This window comes from Lissotriton helveticus, chromosome 10 (assembly GCF_964261635.1).
Source record: "Lissotriton helveticus chromosome 10, aLisHel1.1, whole genome shotgun sequence".
Classification (NCBI taxonomy): Eukaryota; Metazoa; Chordata; class Amphibia; order Caudata; family Salamandridae; genus Lissotriton; species Lissotriton helveticus.
This window is the reverse complement of record NC_136071.1, coordinates 257,431,685-257,455,781: the sequence shown is the minus strand read 5'-3', so window position 1 is coordinate 257,455,781 and position 24,097 is coordinate 257,431,685. Positions and strand designations below refer to the sequence as shown.

The 24,097-nt window shown below is 46.1% G+C and overlaps 1 protein-coding gene across 2 annotated transcripts in view; it reads left to right on the top strand.

Moving 5' to 3' along the window:
- Positions 1–24,097, top strand: part of DLEC1 (DLEC1 cilia and flagella associated protein) — a 691,969-nt gene that overhangs the window by 135,181 nt on the left and 532,691 nt on the right. For both annotated transcript variants that reach the window (XM_078665272.1, XM_078665271.1), the window contains one exon: positions 24,008–24,092. In XM_078665272.1, the coding sequence (XP_078521398.1) occupies positions 24,008–24,092 (85 nt within the window). The remainder of the gene's footprint in view (positions 1–24,007; positions 24,093–24,097) is intronic.

Sequence of the window (24,097 nt, the reverse complement as noted above, 5' to 3'; positions counted from 1 at the left end):
GATCAGGCTGCTCTTTTGGGAGGATCTTCTGTCTCAGCAGCAGGGGAGCGTTCTCCACTCGAATCTGTCATCTCTGCGCCTCTATGCGTGGAGATTGAGCGGCAGTAGTTGATGGCTTTTGACCTTCCTCCTGATGTATGTAATATTATTTGGGCAGCCAGGCGGCCCTCCACTAAGATGGTATATGCCTGTTGTTGGCAGAAACTTTTAATATACTGCACAGAATAGTCTATTGATCCTCTTTCTGCTTCTCTTTCCACTGTTATTTTATTCATCCAGACCCTTGCCCAGCGGGCTTTGCTTTGGGAACTCTCAAGGATTACCCCTCTGCTCTGTCTGCTTTTTTGTGGCTGCCAGACCAGCCCTCTCTCTTTAAGTCTCCTATTGTACATAGATTTCTAAAACGGCTGGCTCACTTGTATATACCCACGCCCTGTGTTATGCCACAGTGGGACCATAATGTGGTCCTCACCTACCTAATGTGTGCTCCCTTTGAGCCTTTACATAACTGTCCCCTTTGACTGATGACCATCAAAACAGCCTTTTTAGTGAGTATTACATCTGCCTGGAGGGTGAGTGAGTTGCAGGTATTATCTTGCACTTCTCCCTATCTGATGTCTTTTCCAGACAAAGTGGTGCTTCGCACCCGGGCTTTGTTTTTACCAAATGTCGTGACCCCATTCCATCTGGGTCAATCCATCACGTTGTCCACCATTTTCCTTCCCCGGATCCCTCTAAAGAGGAGGTCCGCATCCACCATTTGGACCCAAAAAGAGCGTTGTCGTTCTACCTTGACTGCACAAAAGAGTTCCGCTTGGTCGACCAACTCTTTGTGGGGCACATGGGAGCTAAGAAGGGAAGGGCAGTGCAAAAAAGTACCATCTCTCACTGGGTCGTTCTTTGCTTTAAGATCTGCTATGCCTTGGCTAAAAAACAGCACTCTGAGGGATTAAGGGCCCATTCCACCAGGGGAAAGGCTGCGAGTTCGGCCTTGGCTCATGGTGTCCTAGTCCTTGACATATGTCAGGGAGCAACATGGACATCTTTGCACACGTTTGCCAAACACTATTGCCTGAACAATCGGGTCTGCAGGGAGGGGCATTTTGCCAGTTTGGCCTTGCAGGACTTCCTAGTTTGAGGTATTGGTCAGCAACCCACCTCCTGGGTGGTATGGCTTGGGTATCTAATTCATATGTAAGAAATCTGCAGCTAGAAGTCTCTATCAGATGAAGAAGTTACTTACCTTCAGTAATGCATTATCTGGTAGAGACTCTATCTAGCTGCAGATTCCTTACAGCCCCGACAATGCCTCCCCGATTTCTGAACTAATGTTGTAGGGCTAGGGTTACTGCCCTTTTCAGGGCCCTAGTTTAGCACATCACTATGTCAGTTACTTTGCGACTCTGCGCTTCTGGCATGAAAAAAATTAAAAGTACTGACGTCTGTGCGCCTGGGTGGTGCCTATATAGGTGCAGCAATGTCATAACTGATGCTAATGACGCCAACGACATCACACAGAGCTGAATGGAGCCACCCAACGGCACTCGCAAGGGGTATTGCTGAGCAAAGGTTTCTGGATCCAGCCTGACACCTGTGAAATTCAAAGGTAAGGAATCTGCAGCTAGATAGAGTCTCTACCAGATAATGTGTTACCAAAGGTAAGTAACTTGTTCTTCAAGCTAAAATGGATCAAAAGTTACTAAAAACTCGGCAAAACATGGCCCTTGAGAAAGGTTGACTAGTCACATTTCTTATGCTTAGCTCTGTATATGGGTGTCAGAGTGGGACTGATGAGGTAAAACATTTGCCCATACAGGGCCAAAGTGTTAAAAATCCAAAATAAGGAGGTAATCACAACCCAGAATGTGTAACATTATGTTGCATACATTGCCTTTTCTGGGTGAATAATTTATGTAATCCTTCCACATAATTTGGCCCTCCCATGCCGTATAATTTAAGTAGCCAAGATTACTACTTCTGATGGCTAATACCATAAAAATCGGAAGGTATTTTCAAAACATAGTCATATGTAGGTATAGATGTACATAGTACAATAATGGCCAAACACATTTTCACAAACTGTCAACATTTACTTTTAAACTACTTGAAAGGGTACAAAAAAATCATCCACTAACATATATTACAATAAGTATCTTCAGGAATGCATCAATTTTTTTTTAAAAATCTGTTTATTAGCAGGGTGGTTAGAGCAATTATACAGTGTCAGTAACATAGCATCTAAATAGGAGTAAGACAGCTCCATCGGGCTCAGCAACAGTGCGTGTATCATACATTTTAAACTTTTGTAGTGTTATCAGACAATCAAACAATCCCCATAAGAACTAAAGAAACCCCACCCTCCACCCACAGAAAGGTCCCACCCTAGACACTCCCATCGAACTGATGTATATAGTAGTTAGTACCAGGGCACCCACAACAGGCAGAACAAGTCTACGATGTTCAGGAGTGCATCAATAATCTTAAGTAAAATCATCAGTTTTATATCCTCTGTCTCCCTCCTCTAACATTTCTTCAGTGAGAAGGTGTGCCATGCATCTGGAAATTGAGGAGTAGCTCAAGAGAAGTCAACAGCACGCAGGAAAGCAAAAGAAAAGTCCACTTCCAGCAAGTGGGAGCAGCTTTCCTGCTCCTGCCTGCTGGGAGCAGACTTACTGTATGTTCTCGCTTGGCGGGAGCCGGCAGAGCTTCCGCCAAGCATAAGCAAACAGCTATACCCCTGGGGTGGGCACTCCGGGACACAGGAAGCCAGCCCTGGGCAGTGGCTGTCTTCAGGGCCATTAAAGGCTCCAGGAGGGCCTCCTCCTATGTTCTTCTAGGGCCTGCCCCAAGGAGGTGGTGGTCCCTGGTGCCCCCTCCACCTTTTTCTGCAATCGGCCTGGCCCCAGGAAGGTGCTGATCCCCTGGGTTCAGAAAAGGCCCTAGAAGGGGGTCCGCACAGCCCTCCTCTTAAAATCAATATTTCCTAGCCAAGCCCAGTGGAGGTGCTAGTCCCCGGGGCCTTAAAAGGCCTAGGAAGGCGGGCTGAACTGCCCCCCTTCTCATATTTGCATATTGGCCTTGCCCTGGGGAGGTGGCGGTCTCCGAGGCCCATATCGGTCATGGGCAGGGGGGCAGCAGGCTCCTCCTTCCCTAGAATATAAAATTAAATATGCCTCTGGGACCTGGCTCACCGTGGGGTTGAAATACAAGGTTTGGGCGACTGCTCTTCAATATATATATTTTAATGTTTGTGCGAATTCATGTACCCGCCGCAAACATTTTTCAAAAATTCCCTTTTGGCCCAGGTGGGATCCCTTGGGTGTAGATGATGATCCTGATAAGGACAGTTCCAATTATATTGAGGGAGGTTTTTCATTCACGCCTCGCCAGCAGCCCATATCTCAAAGATTTGACTCTTTCCAAGAGCATTATCCCTAAGAGGAAGGTTATGATGAACTCAAGCATCAAGAGGAGATGCCATAGCAGTGCCCATCTCACTCGTTACTGATTTAAGGCACATTCTCAATGATTGTTACAATCGCTCTCCTCAAACGCAGGTGCCGTTCTCTCTCACTCACCTGTCACAGCACTGTTGCCTGCTACTCCTGTGCAAATGCAAGAGGTTAGAGCTGCCCCTCCTACCATCACCATAAGGGATGATTACATTGATAGTGATCCAGATGATCAGCCAGAGGAATGAGAGTTGATTCAGGACCTGGATCCATCGGGTCGAGAGTGGGATGACTATATTGCATCATCTCCGCCGTCACCTTCACTATCCTAAACAAGTTCTCCTCCTGAGGATATTGGGGGGGTTCCATGAGTTGTTGAAATGTGCTTCCAAGAGATTTGATTTACCTCTCTCTATAAAGCAAACCAAATGCTTCCTACATGATTTATTAAAGTTCTAAGGACTATGCACGGAAGTCTGTAAGGTTGATGCATATAGTAAGCTAAATATGGGAAGAAGGATTGCAACTAATGAAAAACCCTGCTTGAGTACTTCGATGGTTCCTAGAATGGACCAAAAGTATAAGGCCCCTGATTCTTCTCCGGCATGCTTGATAAGGCATCCACGCCCAGACTCAGTTGTCATGCAAGCAGCGCAACGATGCTCCAGAAATCCTTCGGCCCCTTGTTCAGCTCTTCCAGACAAGGAAGGCAGGAGGCTTGACACCATTGGGAAACACGTTGCAGCAATGGCAGCTTCCTCTATCAGAGCGTCAAATGCACTAGTCATTCTGTGTCACTAGGACCGTCAAATGTGGTCAGATCTGGCATCCCTTCTTGATCACCTTCCTGAGCACAAAAAAGAGGAGGCAAAACAAATTTTGCAGGACAGTGCCAGGGCATCTTCTGAGATTATCAATATGGCAATAGACATATTCTCCACCATGGTCAGACAAATGGCAGGGGCAGCAGTTCTGCATCTACAGGGCTGGTTGAAGGCCACCTTGTTCCGCCCTGAGGTCCTAGCCTAAATTATGGATATGCCCTTTGACGGGAAAACTTGTTCGGCAAACATGTGAACTACACCATTCGGACCATAAAGAAGGACACTGATACATCACGCTCTCTGAGAACACTGCAATAAAGGTTTTTCAGCTCTTTCGTGGAGGAAGAGGGAGAGGACAATACACATTGACCCTCTTACCAATCATACAGGTATCAGCCATACGCTGAGCTATCGGCCCCAGTACACAGGCCAACAGCAGCAGTTTAGAGCCTCCAAAGTGTCTTACACTCGACAACAAGCTCGACGGCGACCTCCAGCGGTGAGAAAAGCCCCGGATTTCTCTAGATGACAGTGGCATTTCCCCGGCACCAGTCACCTCATACCAATGCAATTACCTCTCCGCTTTTTACCAATGGGAAAGTATAATAACAGACAGATGGTGTTGGATGTCATACACCAAGGTCACACCATGGAATTTGTCCAAAAGCCTCCCTGTCACCCTCCTCCCAAGAGAGCACATCAACTCCTTACTCTCTTTAAACAGGAGATTGCTATACTTCTTTTAAAGGGAGCTATAGAGGAAGTTCCTTTCCTACATTGAGGGAAAGGTTTCTATTCCAACTTCTTCCTCAGAAAGAAAAAGTTGGGGAAATGGAGACAGATCATGGATCTCAGACACCTAAACAAATATATAAAGAGACATCCCTTCAACATGCTGTCTTTGCAAGAGATCTTGTTTGTTAGACCTGGCACCTTGACGTGAGTTTCCCTTCCACTTTTTGCTGATGTGCCTCAGATGTTATTGCTGGTGTCCGCTGCTCAGGGCACTGCGCCACGGCCAACCCGTGCCGCAGTGCAAGTGCTCCCTATGTAAAGTGTAACTGTGATTGATATTCCTGATTGGTTCATTGGATTTACTGTCAGTCCCCAGTAAAGTGCACCAGGAGTGCCAGGGCTTGTAAATGCCAATACTGCTAGTGGGCCTGCAGCGCTGGTTGCGCCACCCGATGGTAAACAAGGAGGATTTCATGACATTTGTTGATCTCTTAGGCGCATACTTTTACATTCCTATTTACATCAAACATCGACGGTTCGTGAGATTCGAGGTGGCAGGGTGCCACTTGCAATTCAAAGACCTTCCCCTTGGCCTTCGATTAGCTCCCAGGGTTTTCATGAAGGGCATTGCACCAGTGGCTGCTTTTTTGAGGAAACAGACACACCAGGTATTCGCCTACCAGGACAACTGGTTGGTCAAGGGTCCCACATTTCACTCTGCAAAAAGATTTACATTGGCTTGTCGACAGCTCTTCAAATCTGGGGCTTCAACTCAATGCAGAAAAGTAATCTGTCATTCCAGCCCAGTTGCTGGTGTTTCTTGGAGCCGTTTCGGACACCAGGGTTGCAAAAGCATACCAGACGACCGAGCGGAGTCACAAAATATTACAGACGGCAGCACTACTACAAAAATTAAAGTCCACTTCTGTGAGGATGTAGACATCCATACTGTGAATGTTCTTCTTGAGCATCCCATTAATTCCACATTTTTGCTTACATATGAGACCTCTACACGAACAACTGGATGTTCAGTCGATTCAAACCCACAGTTCGTTTGAGGATGTCATCGTCATCACCCCTACGATTAAGCATGCTCTGTCATGGTGGGGAAAAGAGGAAATATATCTCCAGGTCTCTCAATCGAGGCAGCACGTCCCAGTTTCATAATTACAACAGATGCTTCCTTGGATGGCGGGGGAGTGCATCTCCATGAACTAGAAATACATGGAAAGTGGTCTGTTAAAGAGACTCAAATGTATATCAACCTTCTAGAGCTGAAAGTTGTTTTCCTAGGTCTCCAGACATTTGGGCCCAGAATTAACGGCTCCCCTGTCCTAGTAAGTACAGACAACACCTCCACAATGTTTTACCTCACCAAGGAAGGAGGAACCAGATTAAAGATGCTCTTGTATGAAGCCCAGCAAATCTGGAGAAGGTTACTGAAACACATCTCCCTAAAAGTGGAGCATGTGCTGGGCATGGGCAATGTATGGGCAGATTCTCTCAACAGAACAAACACCCAATGCCACAAATGGGAATTGGACCACAAGCAATTATGTCTTCAAAAACTGGGATACTTCAAACCTAGACCTCTTTGTGACACTAAACCACAAAAAATGCAAGAGGGTTGAAAGCAGGTTACCTCAGAAAGGGTCATGGGAAATGCTGTTCAGAGACAGTAGACAGGAATGTTTGTTTATGAGTTTCCTCATTTCCCTCTCATTCCCATGGTGATACGCAAGATGAAGAGAGAGCCATGTCATCTTATTTTCTTGGCCCCAGCGTTTATGTCAAACGATGGGCATCAGGCGTGCAGCGTGTACAAAGTGCTTGTGAAAGGAGTGGCCACGGAGTAGCCAGAGAGCAGCAGACAGGAGTGAAGCGGTGGAGCGGTGGCAGCAGCGGAGGCTTCCCGATAGCTAACCCGTCATCACAGCATTACCATACCTTGGAGCCGCCGCTTCTATCACCACTGCCCCCCGCAGAACAACAGCAGTAAGGAGAGTAAGGCGGCAGCGACGATTAAGGACGGACGGTGAGCGTGAGAACCTAAAAGGCACGGGAGGCAGGAATTGGCGCTCCTGAGCTTTCCCGAGTTCCAGAGCTTCTGAGTCCTTGAGGCAGGCGTGGTGGCCTGAACTTCTGGTGGCGGAGAGGTCAGAGGCCAAAGGGAGGAGCGTAGAAGCGGCTCGAGCACTACGCTCGCGAGGCAGAGATCAAAGACTTGCCGGGAAACCTACTGATCATACCGCTGCCGAGGCCCCCCGTGGCTGCCGGTAATATCGTCTCGCCCCGGGTGTTGATAACATTAAGTGAGAGGAAGGAGATGTTTCCTACCTTGTGGAGCGCGAGGTTGCGCTGACTTTTCCTTTCCTTAGCCTTTTCGGCCTTCACAGCGCGAGGACGCGCTGCATGTACCTTCCAGCAAACCCCTTTCAGTAACGGAGCCAGTTGCCTAAAGAGCGCGTTGTTGGGCTCTGACAATTATTTCTGTTGTTTGTTTTATTTTGGTGTGAATTCACGGCGGCTGGCGAGCTGCGGTATTACAAAAAGAATTCTTACTCCTGGGACCTGCCCGCCTCTTTGGCTGTTCTCAGAGGATTTCTGGAAACTACAAAATTACTGCCAGCTGTGTTAATTAACACAGACATTCCCGCAAGCGCATTCTATGCAAGTCAAATAGAATGAGCCCTTTTCATTAATTTATTTTTCCTTGACTGAGTAATACTACTGTTATAAACACGTGTGGACACTGGAGTTCTGCCATAGCGTGTGTTGTGATTTTTTTACAAAAGGAATTGACTTTAGGCAGATGTATGCCTTTGAACTCCTTATTGACGGATTGTTGAAGAAGTGTTCTGGGGTGACGACTGCTTGCAAATATTCTTTTCTTCGAAGAGATATTCTATTTTATGTGATCTGATGCACACTGACCCTTGTGAGTATGTAATAGGGGTCCCTCATTAAGCCACTTTGCTGCTGGGAAATACCTTGTTTTTAACTGAATCAGTCCGTGGACTGCAACGCCGTCCCTGCCGGGCGGGGCCACACCACTGACATTTACTTCATAATACTGTAAGCATTTGGTCATACATACTAAACATAGAGTCGTCAGAGCAAGTGGAGAGCAGTCACAGTTGAAGCAAGCAAGTGGGCGGGCAGGACGACGAACGCCGCCGCCTTCGCCAAACTCAGCAGCACGGCATCCAAGGTCCTGCTCAAGGCCCTGCTCAAGCCGCTCGTCCCGTTACTGACAGAGGGACCTCTGACACAGAGCCGGGACTGCGGCGACGGCGAGGTGAGGCACGGCGAAGCGCATTGAATTGGCGTACCAAAACGCTCTGCCTCTTGCCTCCTAACTCCTGCCGGCCTCCTCTCGGCACAAGGCATACGGCATACGGCTCCCCGCCCACGAGTGAGGGAGGGCGAGGGAGAGTCGCGGCGGACTGCTGCGTGCCACGACGGATCACCGCGGACCATTGACGGCACTAAACGGTGAGCGGGGTGAGATTATTGGCATTTTGTTGTATCAGCATCAGCGGGCCCCCTGCGTACTGCGGATTGTTATTTGCATACAACGCATATAAAGCACACAAAGCACTACACAGTAGACAGAGGCGCAGTTGAGGACGCTGAGTGATAGCGCTATTAACAGTTGATATCATACGCCTACCTCACGCCTGGGCGAATTTGTGAGACTTAGCGGGTGAAGTAGCGCGACTATCCAGAGACAAAGAAACAAAGAAATAAAGCTACTGAATTTGCGACCTGTGATCTGGGGAGGAGATTACGCAGATAATTAGGGTGACGCCTTCCAGCGGTGTTTGGCCCGAATGCCTGATGACTGTACTAATTGTAGACAGGAGCAGCCTCGCATTGTCTATTTTAGACGTTTTCCCCCCAACCCCCCGCAATCGTTTAATTAGCTAACAGTGCGCCGGACAACAGTACCTGCCCTTGGTACCCGTGCCTTGTACCGGCCCCCGCACCAGATAAGAAGTTATTCTAAGCCCGAAGGAGAGCCAAAGAGAGGCAACAAGCGCCTCTACCCTAGTAGGTGATCAACAGGCAGCAACTGACGCAAAAGCAGAGCCGAACTGACCCGAATCTAGAATAACTATGAGGTCCGGCAAAGTAAGAAAGGCTCCAGGCGACAAATCAACTGCGTTAAAGGGCACAGCAAAACGGAGAAGAGTCGACAAAACAAATGCAAATAAGGCAAACAACACCTTAAAAAACCCTTTAATCTCACCAATCGCTTCCCTTTTCGAAAAATCTGCATCAAACAAAAACTCTTTACAGAGCTTACGATTCCAATTCTTAAAAGACCCAGGGTCAGCACTGTTCTCCTCAACAGTAGAAGTTTCAGGATTATCGACACCCTTGGACCCAGCGAAAGACTTTGCAGCAAACAATCATTGCTTGGAAGACGCTGCGCATAAGCCTATTTCAGGGAATCTAACTCCCCAATCTAGTGAAAACAGCGTCTCCCCTAAAAACCAAGATCATTTAACACATCCTGCACATAAGAAAAACCTGACTGAGACAAAAACCAGCATAATCACATCAGCAATAGTACACTCTGCCCTTGATGATTTTACTGCTACATCTACACAACAAAATCTTCAAGCAAACTCAATAAGTCGATCTCCAAGTCTAAGTCTTGAAGCAACGAATAAAACTCAACAAAACCACATACAACAATTTCACTCGAGCTTTGATGAGCTTTCCCATCTATGGCTTAATCCTAGCCACTCATTTGATAAAAGTAAAGAGAAAGATCCACTGGCTGAAACAATGTCAGCCCAAGAGGAGCCTCAAGAGGAGGCAAATGTGGAAGCTGAAAAGCTTAGCAATGATGAGGATCTACAATCATCAGACTTGAGCTACAACATGACTCAAAGTAGGTCAACGGGTCCTATTGAAACTTATTTACCAGCAGAAAACGTGAGGCATAATAAATCAACATCAAATGAGGCTAAGATTAATGCCCACAAGGAAGAAGGGCCTCTGGATTTTGTAGCCCCCCTCTTACAAGCATTACAAACATCTACGACAACTTTAACAATGCAATCTGATAAATTGGATATCCAAATTGACTTAATGAATGTAATCGCATCTTATATAGCAGGGATCAATACGAAATTAGACAATCTGAATAACTTAATTAAAAGAGCTCATGCAAACACTCTTGATCTCCAACCATCCTGCCCTTGCGGACCAATTCTTGATAAAATGAGCATTTTACCAACTGTTCTAGAGCAGATACTTACTCTAAACAAACGCGTTATTAACCCTGATATGGACTTAGACCGACTGGGCACTTCCAAAACTGAGCACCAACTTCCAATTAACAACGTGCCTTCCACAGGGCAACCGAATAAGGAATAAATCATTAAGCACGGGAACTCTATAATTAGGGATGAAACCATCAAAAAAGTTACGCCTGAGGCAACCATTTCTGAACCAATAAAGCAATTACTAACTAAGAGACAAAGGAAAAAAGAACGGAAAGCTAGGAACAAAAAATGCGAAGCAGCTTCACGACCAGGCATTAGAATGTATCCTATCTTTTCAAATCTAAACACAAGGAGAACAAAAGAGGACTGTACCAGGGCAACTAGTCCGGATGCAACAGTAGGAGCTATTGGGTCCACTAAAACAAACTTGTCGTCCAAAAAGTAACCTAAGGGCACCCTACTATCGGGCAGCCCGAAAATCTCCCTACATGACAAAAACACAGCAGAATGCCTCGCTAAAAGCGAACAATTTGCCTGTCACTGGCTCAGATAAAAATTCCAACAAAACTGCGACTTGGGAAAAAACAGAGATATCTACCCAGAGGACATCATGCAACCCAATGACGTTCGGAAGAGTATGCCACCTCTAGATCTGGTGCCAGCCCTGGAAAACAACAACACGGCAAGGCACAAACAATCAATCAACATAATAACAATACCAACACCTCAAAAAATGCAAATCGGAGAGCATCCAGCTGGTATTAAAGAGCTACCAGACTGTACTATTAGCCAATTACAAACGGAACATCGTAAAGAAGCAGGAAAAACGAGTTTGACTGCTATAGCTCCACACACAGCGCAACGAATAGGAGCACAAGATATCGTAGACAATCTCCCACCACATTATCAAAATCCAACATCAGAAACTCAGAGTAATCTGATTCAGAGTAAATTAAGTTTCTGCATATTGAACAAGGAAATTATGCAACTGAATCAGGAGGAGGAAGTAAAGTCAAGGTTAGACTTTTCTAAGCCTGGTGACGTCTGTCTTCAAATTATTTTGACTCCGGAGTATAAGACACAAGGTAGACATGACATATTGAACAGGAGCAACATCTTGAAACTCATGGCTGAAATTAAGGAATTGAGTGACATTAAAACCACTGATCTAGAACGGGTTAAATTCCTAAGTGGAACAAATGATATAATAAATGAACAAACACTGACTACTTGGAAATCCCCTGCGACAGTGCAACTAATACTAGGGAAATCGGATACATTTCAAACATGGGGTATCACAGCCCATTATCCCACGATATCTGCTTCCTCTTCAGAAACCTAGCAGTCTGCAACTTACTAGGAAACTGGCTGAACTTGCTCCTCAAAAGCCAGTCTATTCGATTTTACATAATGCCAAAGGCAGAAGTGATGTAGCCATTACACAGGAAGGATCTGAAGTAGATAGAGTCGGGGAATCCCTAATATCAAGCGATACTTGGAAATGGCTCCCCAGCATGTTAAATGACAAACGGAAGAATTGACCGAACGGAGCAGAGATGAATCACGCAGTAAACAATGACATACATGTACTTTCATGTAATATCGCCGGAGCTAAAAGACTGTTGGAAGATGGATTAGCCTTAGATGATTGGGCTAACTGCGATATAATCGCCTTGCAAGACACATGGCTGCAAGAAGAAATTGCATTGGCCGGCTTTATTCATTACACAGTAGCCACAGAAAAATGTAAAACCTGTAGTCGAGCCATTGGAGGCCTTTCAGTTTACGTGTCAACAGCTTTAAAAATCCATTTGGAACAACTTAAATCCCCAGACCCAAGCATTCAGCTAATTAAATTATCAGGACAAATCTCATACAATAACAAGACGATAATCCTGATTAATTATTATACTCAACCGAATCTTCAAGTAAAAAAGATAAAAAATGCTTTGCTATGCAACGTAATAATGGGTCTACGAAGTACAGAGCCACTATGGAACATAATACTAACCGGAGACTTCAATTCCAATCTGATATATTCTCCAGAGGAAGATGAAATATTAGCAGCAGAGAACATGCACGGGAGCGTTTCTCAGCAGACACAAGGTGGGACAAGGACTCGAAAGGACCGATTAGGCATACACTTGGTAACGGAGCTAGAGTATCTAGGCATGCGCCTCTTGAATGGTAGGACAGACGAAGACCGACCGCCGAAAAAAACATATTACGGCACGCATGCCCAATCAATATTGGACTTTACCATCGTAAGTCTTTCATTGATCTCCCAACTGATCACTTTCTATATTGAATACACACCCATGAGTGATCATGCGATGCAACATATTAAATTCAACTTCTGCGTGGAAAGACTTCAACCTTACATATATATTAGAGGGCCAACTATGCACAATTAACCAAAAACGAATAAATTGGACTAATTCCAATAAAGAAGAGTGGTTCTCAATAATAGAGGACACATTGAACGAGATGGGAAATGCCACAATGAATAAGATACAAGTTTGGACCCTATTTTTGGAGAAACTAAAGACAAAAATAAAATCATCAAACATGAGGGTTAAGAGAGTCAATCCAAATAAGAAACTGCTGAAGGAACTGCAAGACTTAAGAAGGGATCTACGCAGAAGCTAAAAGAAGCTGCTGCTGAATGACAAAGACCGGCGTCATTTGGAGAATTTTCTTGCACAAAGACATTTATACAAAAAAGGGTCTGGGAGAATAAAAAAAGGACGAACGATGATTTCTGGACTAATCTGCTGGCCAGCTCTAAACTCCCGGATTTAAAAAAATTTTGGAAGATCGTAAACCAACTAACAAGACCTCGAAATGTACTAACATCGAGTGTTCCGGAAACCGAATGGGCGACTTTCCTCTCATTAAAATTTAAAGAAAAACCATTAAAGGTATCTGGGCAGCAATTCTTTTCAAAACATCATAATAAAACCAGTACCTAAGAAGAAGGCTGCAGTCAGTCACCAACAACTGACCTAAGGAATACCTCACTCCCCATAGCAACAAATGGCATCTACTCTGCAGAGGAGATAATTAAAATAATTAGAAAGGGCAAAAGCAACAGGGCACCGGGGCCGAACGGTATCCTGCAAGCCACCTACAAATATGCACCTGAATACTGGGGCTCACCCCTGGAAAAACTTTTTGCAGAAGTGCAAACCTATAACCTGATTCCTGAAAGCTGGCAAGGCTCCATCATAACGCCCATATATAAAGGTGGAGACAGATCTAACCCACTTAATTATTGATTAATAGCATTGCAGGACGTTGAAGCCAAATATTTAGCATCACTTCTTCTAAAAGATCTGGTAAACTGGTCAGGAGAAAAATAATTAATCCCAAATAACCAAACTGGATTCAGAGAAGGAATCGACACAACTTTGAACATTTTATCCATTACAATGATTGCCGAAAAATGCCAGCGCACTAAACAGGATTTGAACTTGTGTTTTATAGACTTGCAAGCCGCCTTTGATAGTGTGGTTCGGAACTTACTATGGGCTAAGCTGAGAGCATGGGCTATACCAGAGAGCATATTAAGGGGCCTGTTGTTATTCTACTCTGACACCTGGACACAAATTAAACTAGGGGATGGATCCCATTTATCGAGAAAGGTATTCACAACAACCGGCTTAAAACAGGGTTGCGTCCTGGCTCCACAATTATTCAATCTATTTATTTCAGATCTCTCAGGTAAATTAAACAACTGCAAGGCTCACTCTCCGAAACTAGGCAATCTACAACTCACACATTTGGCATATGCCGACGACATCATGCTTATGAGTTTAATAAAAGTTGGCTTGTCCAGACTACTAACAGAACTGTCGGAATTCCTGTCGGCAAACAAGCTTGCTCTCAACCTATCCAAAACAAAAACAATGTTAATTACCAACCGACGATCAGCACATCTCAACATCAGGCTGGAAGGAAAACAGTTGGAAAGGGTATCAAATTATAAATACCTGGGATATTACACCGGCGACAAGCTTTCCCTAAAAGATCAGAAAAACTATCTGACACATAGAGCAGGAGCCTTAATATTTGCACTTGGCACTCTGTCAAAAAAATTGGAAGGCCCTTCGTTCAAACCACTACTTAGAGTGATTGCTAGCAAAGTACTCCCCACCTTAGCATATGCTAGTGTAGCAATGCATGGTAAGGATTCTATTATTTTAAACAACTTAATTACAAAAATCTACAAAAAGGTCCTTCAACTTCCTAGCTCAGCCTCACCAGCGCAGATGCGCCTAGAATTCGGCCTAATGAATGAATCACTGGGAAGACTCTACACATGCATCAAGGTGTGGTACAGAATTAAGCAGAACGCCACTGATAATAATCTTAATAGATTTTTATGGCAGGAGCTGGAAACGCAAAAAAATTCAGAAGCAAACAAATTCTTGACCTGTGCTCTGGAGCAAACATGCACTGTAAATTTGTGGGACAAAAACTTGCCATTTACCTCATTTAAACATGCATTAAATAAGGCAGCCAAATTTCATTCCCTGATTACTGACAAAGATATCTTGTCACACCGCTCCCATTCATGGACTGTGATCAACAGCTACAAAATACTTACCCCGGCGGCCTATTTAGATACAACTTATTCTGTTTTCATCAAAAAAAGGCTGATGGCTCTGAGATTCGGCAAATATCCAACCTTGGCCGAGGAACCTGCCTGGAAACACACTGAAACAGTTGTCTGTCGCCTCTGTGGCAACATAAAAGAAGACTTGATTCACATTATATGCTACTGTAAGAAGCTGAATCGGGAGCGAATTCTCTTCTTAAAGAACATTTTTTTGGCCAAGAGACTACGCACCTGCAGGACGGCTGTTATTGGTGGTTTGGACTCAACAGCCCCTATAATCAATTGCAAGATGATAAAGTTCTTGATGGCCTTTGAAAAACGCCTGAAAGCAATTCAGCATTTTTAGATTTAATAAGTCTTTTCTTCTGTATCAACCTTTCTTCTTTTTAATTGCTTTTCTTTTAGCCTTTGGAAGAATTATCATTAGGATTGCATTTTTTTTTTTTTTAAACCTTTATTTTGGAAAAGGAATACAGATACAGACCTACAACCACCAAGGCCGGTCAATCATACAAAATAGCAAGAACAGATCAATACACAGCTCATCAGCCGACAACCCGAGGGTCCGGCAGCGTGACAGTATGGTGGGACTCGGAGCATTTGGCAGATGAGGATAAATAAAAGGTTTTCATGTTTTTATTACATTCAAACAACAACAAAAAAAAAAAGAAAAAGAATCGAGGCAAAGGTATCAATATAAGGCCTGCAATGTACAGTAGGGGGGAAACAAACGGAAAGCAAGCATCAAACAATCGTAGAGGTGGGGAGCGGGGACCAAGAGTGAATAGCACTTCACAAAGAACAGAAAATCAAAACACCGGAACGTACAGTCAAGAAGAGCTCGGAAGGTCCGGGGGGTCTGCAAAGGGAGGGTCACAAATCTCTCCACGGTACGAATTCCACTGACCCCAAATCCTCCCCCACTTCTTGGGCCTACCTCGGGAGATGTACACAATTTTTTCTCTAAACATGCACCAATCCATGTTCTCCTCCCAGGTCGTGACCAATGGTGTCCTATGAGACCCCCAGAGTTGAGCGATATCTCTCTTTGCAATCATATTGCCCAGCGTGACCCATTGAGTCTGAGCAATGGTACAGTCATTTGGTTCCCAAACATTCAGCAAACAGCGTCTGGCCTCGGGGAGTAACCCGACACCCGTCACTTCTCCCATCACCGCATGCACTCGATTCCAAAAAACCACAACCGCCGGGCATTCCTACATAATGTGGAGGAAGGTAGCAAGCAAACCACATCCACGCCGACATAACCCATCCACAGAATAGCCCATATGGATCAATCGTGGACCCGTGACATAGACATGTAGAATCTTGAGCTGCACCAGTCGGAGACGCGCGGGAATAGCGACTTCTTTTGGGGAGGATACTGCAGCCTGCCAGTCTTCATCGTCTAATTCCAGACCGTCACCAGTCCATGCCTCTCGTAGCTGTACAAGAAGGTCCGAACGGGCATTAATATGTTTTTTATATATGATGGAGATAGTGCTGTCAGGGACATGTCCATCCAGCACTCTATCTTCCAGGGGAGAAGACTCAGGGATCGAGGTACCAGCAGGGAAGACCGAGGCAAGTGCATGGCGGACCTGGAGATATCGGAAATATTCCCTATCACTCAGCTTATATTCCCGTTTTAGCTCATCAAAAGTTTTGACTCTGTCAACGGCCCAAAGATCCCCCACTTTGCTAATACCGATAAGGTCCCATCTATCGAATCCCTTCGAGGACCACAGACCACCCAGTCTCTCAGCTGCATACAGGGGAGTAGCCCTAGTCAATTTATCCGCCCAGCCCGTGGCCGATGTTGCACTATCCCATACACGTATCACCACCGCAGTGGGGCCCATCAGATTCCTCCTCGCGGTCTTGGAGTATAGCGCTCTATTATAATCGCCCCCTGGTAGTTGCCACCTATCCATATCATAGGCGGGATTAGGAACAGGACCATACATGGCATGGTTAATAGCACTCAACTGTGACGCCCAATAATAGCGCTTGACATCCGGCAAAGCTATACCACCGTCATACCAGGGCAAAGTCAATTTCGCCAACGCTATACGCGGCCGTCCACCCCAAATCAATTTCCTCTGAAGGCCCTCGATTTCACGGAAATAGCCGGCCGGAACCAGATCGAGCGTGTTCTGGATGGCGTATAGGAATCGGGGAAGAGACATCATCTTAAACAGGGCCGCTCTCCCTAAAGGAGACAGAGGCAATCCACACCATGCCACTACATCCGACCGAAGTCGGGCAAGCGGAGGCAGTAGATTCCGCTCAAAGCGTACCCTGGGGTCTATAGAAATGTAGATCCCCAAGTACTTGAAACCAACACTGGAGACTAGTATAGGGCAGAAACGGGGCAAAGACGGTTGTCCATCTGCAAGCGGGTAAATACAGGATTTAGCCCAGTTAATAACCAAACCAGAGTTCTTCCCGAAAGAGCTCAGGACGTCAAACAGAACACCCAATGACTTACGGGGAGAAGTAAGATATAACAGTATATCGTTGGCGTAAAGCGACACCCGTTCCTCGAAGGTAGGGGACCACCGTATGCCCCTGAGCGAGGGTTCCCAGCGGAGCCACGCAGCAAGGGGTTCAAGAGCGAGCGCAAAGAGAAGAGGCGACAGAGGGCAGCCCTGCCGCGTGCCACGCCCGAGGACAAAAGGGTCAGAGGCCCTTCCATTAACCACCACCTGTGCCAGCGGTTGCTCATATAAAAGCTTAACCCACCCGATAAACTTAGGACCAAAACCAAACTTGGCAAGGGCAGCCCACAAATAAGGCCATTCCCCCGTGTCAAAGGCCATCGAGGCGTCAAGGGAGACCAAGATGGCCGGTTCCGCAAGAGACCCCGCCCTCGCAAAGGCACCATGAAGGCGTCGAAGATTGAGTGCGGTATTACGGTGGGGGATAAACCCGGACTGATCAGGGTGCACCAAATCGCCAATCACCGTAACCATTCGGCTCGCCAAAATCTTAGCGAGAACCTTAGGCTCCACATTCAAAAGCGAGATCGGCCGATATGACGAACAGTGGTCCCGAGGCTTTCCATCCTTATGGATGACCACAATGGATGCCAGTCTCTGATCCCGGGGAAGAAGCCCGAGATCTCGCGACGCCAAGAACATCCGACGAAGGTATGGCGCGATTTTGTCGGGACACAGCTTATACAGCTCGACTGGCATACCGTTCGGGTCCGAAGCCTTTCCCGAGTGAAGCGCACGGATAGCGAGCGCTACTTCATCGGTAGAGAAATCCGCCTCCATAAGCTCCCTGTCCGAGTCCGACAGACTAGGCAACGTCATATCGCGGAGCAACAGGTGCGAGTCCTCCTCGGGTCTGTCTGAGACCGACGCGTAAACCTTCCGAAAGTGCTGGGCAAAGACCTCCACTATCTCGACAGGGTCCACCACACGCACACCATCCACTCGTTCAATCACGGGCACCACCCGGTTCAGTCTATCCCTCCTGTCAAGCCAAGCAATCAATTTCCCCGCCTTGTCACCCACATCATACAGGCGCCCCTGCTGCTCACGATTCATCGCCTTAGCCGCATCAGTCACCAGAGCTCTGTATTCAGACTGTTTAAGCGCCAGGGAGTGCAAGCTACCAGGCGTAGCTCCAGACTCCAGCCGCCCCTCCAACTCAGAGATATCAGTTTCCAGACGTACCACTTCCATAGTTCTGCACCTCCTTTCGCTGGCAATCAAAGAGAGAGTCTGACCCCGGATCACAGTTTTATATGCCTCCCATAAAGAAGCAGGGGAGGACATGACCCTTCATTCTCAGCAAAATAGTAATCCATACATTTAACCACTTCCGCACCAATGTTGGGGTTACGAAGATGCCACGGATTAATAGGAGCGATCCGACCCCCGGACTCCAGCCGCACGTCAATAGTGAGCCAGAGTGGGGAGTGGTCCGAAATCCCCCTAGCCAAATGTCTAATTTCCCTCACTGAGACCATCTGTGCCGCTGGTATAAGGATGTAGTCGAGTCTCGAGAGACTACCATGAGCCCCCGAATAAAAGGTGTATTGGAGCTGGCCAGGATGGAGTTTTCTCCAACAATCCGCTAATCCCAGTGTGTCCAAAAAATCCCCCAGCCATAACTGTGATGCGGGGAGGGTTCTACGGGGGCTACGATCCTCCTCTCCACTGACGACCGAATTAAAGTCGCCACCCACTACCAGCAAGCCATCGGGGAGTCCCAGGACCACCCCGCCCAAATCAGAAAACGTGGTGGACTGAAGACCAGGGGGGACATACACAGACAAAATGGAGATCGTCTTCCCCTCCCAGCGACCCACAACAGCGGCATAGCGGCCCCTATCATCTAGCACCTTATCATCCACTTCGAGGGGGAGGGAGTTTCTAACCAGGATACCCGCCCCCCTCAACCCAGTGGTGAATCCAGAGTGGGCCACCAAGCGGTAGCCTCGTCTATTCAATGCATGGCACGTATTACCTACAAGATGCGTCTCCTGCAGTAAAACGATATCCGGGGATTGTCGCTTCAAGTATTGCAAAACTATCCCCCGTTTTATCCTATCCCCGAGACCATTAACGTTCCAGCTCAGTACCCTCAGCCCCCTACCCCCCATCCCAGACAAGAACAAACAGTCCTCCCCGACACAAAACAGGCACAAATGATAAAATAGCGACCAAATCGTAGCCTCGTAACAAGCAAACAAGAAAAGACCCCCCACCACCCCCCAAGGAACCCTCAACACACAAGCCCCCACCCTGCACCCCTGCGGTAGACCAAAAAGCCACCCCAACTTGCAGTGTGCCTGTCGCCCCATTAAACTAACCTACAAGAAGAGAGAGAAAAACGTCCCCTGAGGAGGAAGAGTCCCGAATCCCTCCACCCCGGATATCTACAACGTAGAAACATCGCAATCACAGAGCCACTGCAAAGCGTCCAACAAATTGGCTCGTCGGCACAGACTCACTACTCCTGTTCTTCCAAGCCGCCCTCGGCGCCCCCCAAGCTCTCCGGGCTGATGTGTGGCGTCGGCAGGGTGTCCAGCCAGTCACTGGCCCCCTCGGGGCGATCAAAGAAAAATGCACGTTCATTATGTTCGATCCTCAGGCGAGCCGGAAAAAGCATGGCGTATTTCAGTTCCATGTCCCTGAGACGTCTCTTCACCCCGGTAAAGCCCATACGTTGCTTCTACACCGCCTGCGTGAAGTCCGGATAGAAACTGATAGACACGTTTTCAAACTTAGTGGGACCATTAGTACGGGAGGCCTGCAGGATAGCGTCTCTGTCTCGGAAATTAAAAATCCTGGCTATTATAGGCCGCGGAGCGGCACCAAGCTTGGGCTTCCCACCTGGAATCCTGTGAGCACGCTCCACCGCAAAAAGATTATTAAGGCCCTTTGGTGCCAAGTGGTTCCGAATAAGATCCTCCACCAAAAGGTCCATAGGCGAGTCTGTAGAGTCCTCCGGAACACCGACGATGCGGACGTTGTTGCGTCTGGCCCGGCTCTCAAAATCATCCAGCCGACGGGCGAACGAATCTCTGGCCATACGAAGATCGCGGACCTCGGTCTGAAGATCCGAGACATCCGTAATCAAGCTCGCTGTCTTGACGTCCAGGGATTTAACCCGTTCATTGGTTTTCCCCAAGTCCGTCCTGATAAGGTTGACCTCGATTGCCACCGTGTCCAGTTTAGCGGCCAGAGTTTCATATTGCCGACCCATCGCAGTCTGGATACTGGCAATGGCGCCCATGACATCCTTCAGAGTCGGATCTTCAGTCGCAGGAGCATCGTCACCAGACTCCCCTAGGGCCTTGCTCGGTCCACCCGGGGATCCCTTCGGGCGGGTAAAGCGATCTATAGTCTGTGCCTGGACCGCCCCTCCACGATTCGGGCCTCGGGTGTTGCGCCTCTCAGAGTCCGTCCTGCCCGTCATGGTGGGCGACGAGCTCCGACAGGACCTCTGGAATCTGGTCAAAATGATGCCCTCTATGGCAAGCCTGTTGTGTCGAGAGGCCGAGGAACGACAACCAGAGCGGAATTGACGGCTAGCCCAGGGCAGCAGTAGCAAGCAGGAGCGAGGTGGCGTCAACAATGACCAAAATCGAAACCGAAAGTACCACAGGGGCAGCGGAGGCAGCGCTCCAGCCGTTGTTGTTCAATTGCCACCTGGGCACCTCGGGAACTCAAGCCCCCGGATGGCCTCCGCCATAGGCCTCAAATTATGAGGAGCAGCAAGTCCGGCTCCCGGTGGCCAAATCGAGTTTCGGAAAAAGCTTTTAATATCAGCAGGGCATCAACAAGAAATACCCGTCGTCCAAATCAGGATTTGTTTCAGGATAGATGAGGGTGGCGGAAGGGGTCCCGGGAGCCCTCTGCTCACGCGTCCATCTTGGATCCGCGCGTAGCTCCTCCTCGTAGGATTGCATTTTGATGAAATTTACTTCTTTTCTTTTATGAGATCTTATTTACCTTTTTAATATTGGTTGCTTACTGTAAAGGATATTTGTTATGGTTTTAAATAACTAAACAATAAAGTTTAAATTAAAAAAAAATCATGGCCCCAGCATGGCCAAGACAGTTTTTGGTACACAGAGTTTCTCCTGATGTCTGTGTCCCCTCTCATTTGCTTCCGACCATTGGACACCCTGATCTCCATGAGCTGCAGACAGAACATTACACCCACAAATTAAGTTTCTCAGTTTATGAGCCTGGAATCTTCATGACCATAAGTTTGGATCTCTAGTTATTCCAACAAAATGCACGTCTATCTTGGAGCAGTCATAAGCTCTTTCCACAAATACAGCATATATGGCAAAATAGGAAAGATTCTGTCACTGGTGCACCAAGAAGGATCTCCATCCCTTTCACTCTTCTCCGGAGCCACTGTTGCCATATCTCCTTCACTTGGCAAAACCTGGCCTAGCACACTCTTCCATCAATGTGGACTTAGCAACAATTTCCAGGTTTCTCAGGAAGTCTTGGGAAATATCACTTTGGCCCAATAGTCTGGAAAATGAATTCATGAATGGCCTTTTTCAGGCTATTCCCACTTTTAAAACCTCCTGCAGTTTTCTTGCAGTTGAATACAATTCTCTCTCAGCTTATGAGACTACCATTCAAGCCCAAGCATAAAGTAGATACCAAATATGTCTCAAGGAAGATGGAACTTTTGTTGGTCCTTTCATCAGCCAGGAGAATTAGTGAGATTCAGGCTTTTAGAGTCACAGAGCCTTTTCTACAATTCAAAGAGGATAAAGTGTTGTTAAGAACAAACCCAAATGTCTTTCAATTTGAATGATTCAAGAATTTTGGCAACATACTTCAAGAACCCATTGTCTGCTGCATAGAGAGTTCTCCACACTGGACGTTAAGCGTTATTTAAAATTCTATATTCACAGCACCAAACCCTTAAGAAAAATTTATCTGCTTCTTGTCTCTTTCACACTTCCCAGAAAAACTATGCACTCTCAAGGAGCAGTATAGCATGCTGGGTATCGTCAGTGTTGCTGGACGGTTGCTTCCAGACATCTGCTGGACAGCAATATTGTTGAATGCCCATAGTTTCAACAAGCATTACTGTTTGGGATCAGCATGAAAAGGAGATACTGCTGTCGGCAGGCGGTATTCCGACACCTTTTTCATTAAGGTACACCACATTTACTATTTTCTTACTTTATAAACTTTTTATAATAATGTCTTATATTGATCATCTGTATTCTCATTGAGTTATATATGATGGCAGTATGTCATATTACTTCCTGAATTGTTTTTTGATGCATTCCCGCGGGCAATGTCTTCGCCTAATCCGACTTTTTTTTTTTTTTTAACTACTACTGCTAGCTAGTCTGATTCAAGCATGTGACTCTATGAAAGAATGAATCTTGGAGAAAAAAAGTTTTTTACTTGTACACTGTGGTTCTCCAGTATTGATATCTTTCATAGATTCATATGCCCCCTGGCACTTCCTTGTTTTGGCTCACCCCTGATATACTTCATAGAAACTTTTACATATTCAAACTTGTGATAGAAATCTGAGATATAACGGCTCTGCAGGGGTTTAGCCTCTGATTGGATGGAGTTTGGATCTACTAAAATGATGTGAATTGGTTAACAATTTCAACTGCTTTCTCTATTTTACCTAATGTACTTTTATAGTACTGCATGTTTTAAGTACCATGGGACTCCCACCATGACAACAGGGAAGATTCAAGCATGTGAATCTATAAAAGATATCAATACTGGAGAACCACGGTGTACAGGTAAGTAACTTGTTTTTTCCCAGACATGTACATGTGGGCAACCCATGTCAATGGGCCAAGCCTTTACTATCCACTGTTTACTACTAATGATTCACATCATTCAAGTAAAAACTCAACATTTGTCTCTTCAGATGAACATTTTAGCATTCACAGCTCCATGAAACTAATCCACCCAGCTGTGACTGAGTTCCTTCAGTCTCGAATCACAGCTTAGTGGAAGGTCTTGCAAAGTCTTTTGCATTACACTTCACCTGGTCTCCCTTTCAGATGTTTTCATTGAAGGCAAGAATAATGCGGTTGTTTTCACAGTGCAGTAAAGTATCTACAAAATTATATGCTAGCGCTAGTTGTTACACATAACACTTACTTAGAGTACACACTAACTCCTCTGTGTGATGTCTTCTCATAACTTTAGAACTTCAGATATAACTGTCTTGCAACAGTGAGTTCATTATTATAGTGATTACTCTGTTACTACAGTAAGGGTGTTAGACATTATGATTTTGAAATTGTTTTTAGAATAGCCCACGGGTACATGGCAGTGTATTATGGCATAGGAAAGTAGAAAAGTTGAACGTCTTGCTCTGCAGTTCTGTGATCTATGAACTCCTTTGTATAATAGGGTGGTTCTCTACATTTGATTTCAAACACTCACGTCAATTCTTGGCACCTTTGATCTGGTTCTGCTTGTGAGAAAGCACCAAATGCAGTGAAAATAATCCTTGCTTTGTTGATGGTCTTTATTGTTGAAGACAAACAAATTACTGCATTGAGAACCATTTTCCAGGTACTTGTCAAGCTGCTCTGTATTCAAGAACATTACTGGATCATTGATGTGTTTCTTCACGGCCTTTTGCTTTCTTTACTTTCAGTGACCCCTGCCAGCCCGTTCCTGTATTTCTTGCTAACCCGCCTATTGTTTTCTTCTCGGAATATGAAGTTGGTCACATCTATGAGGTAAG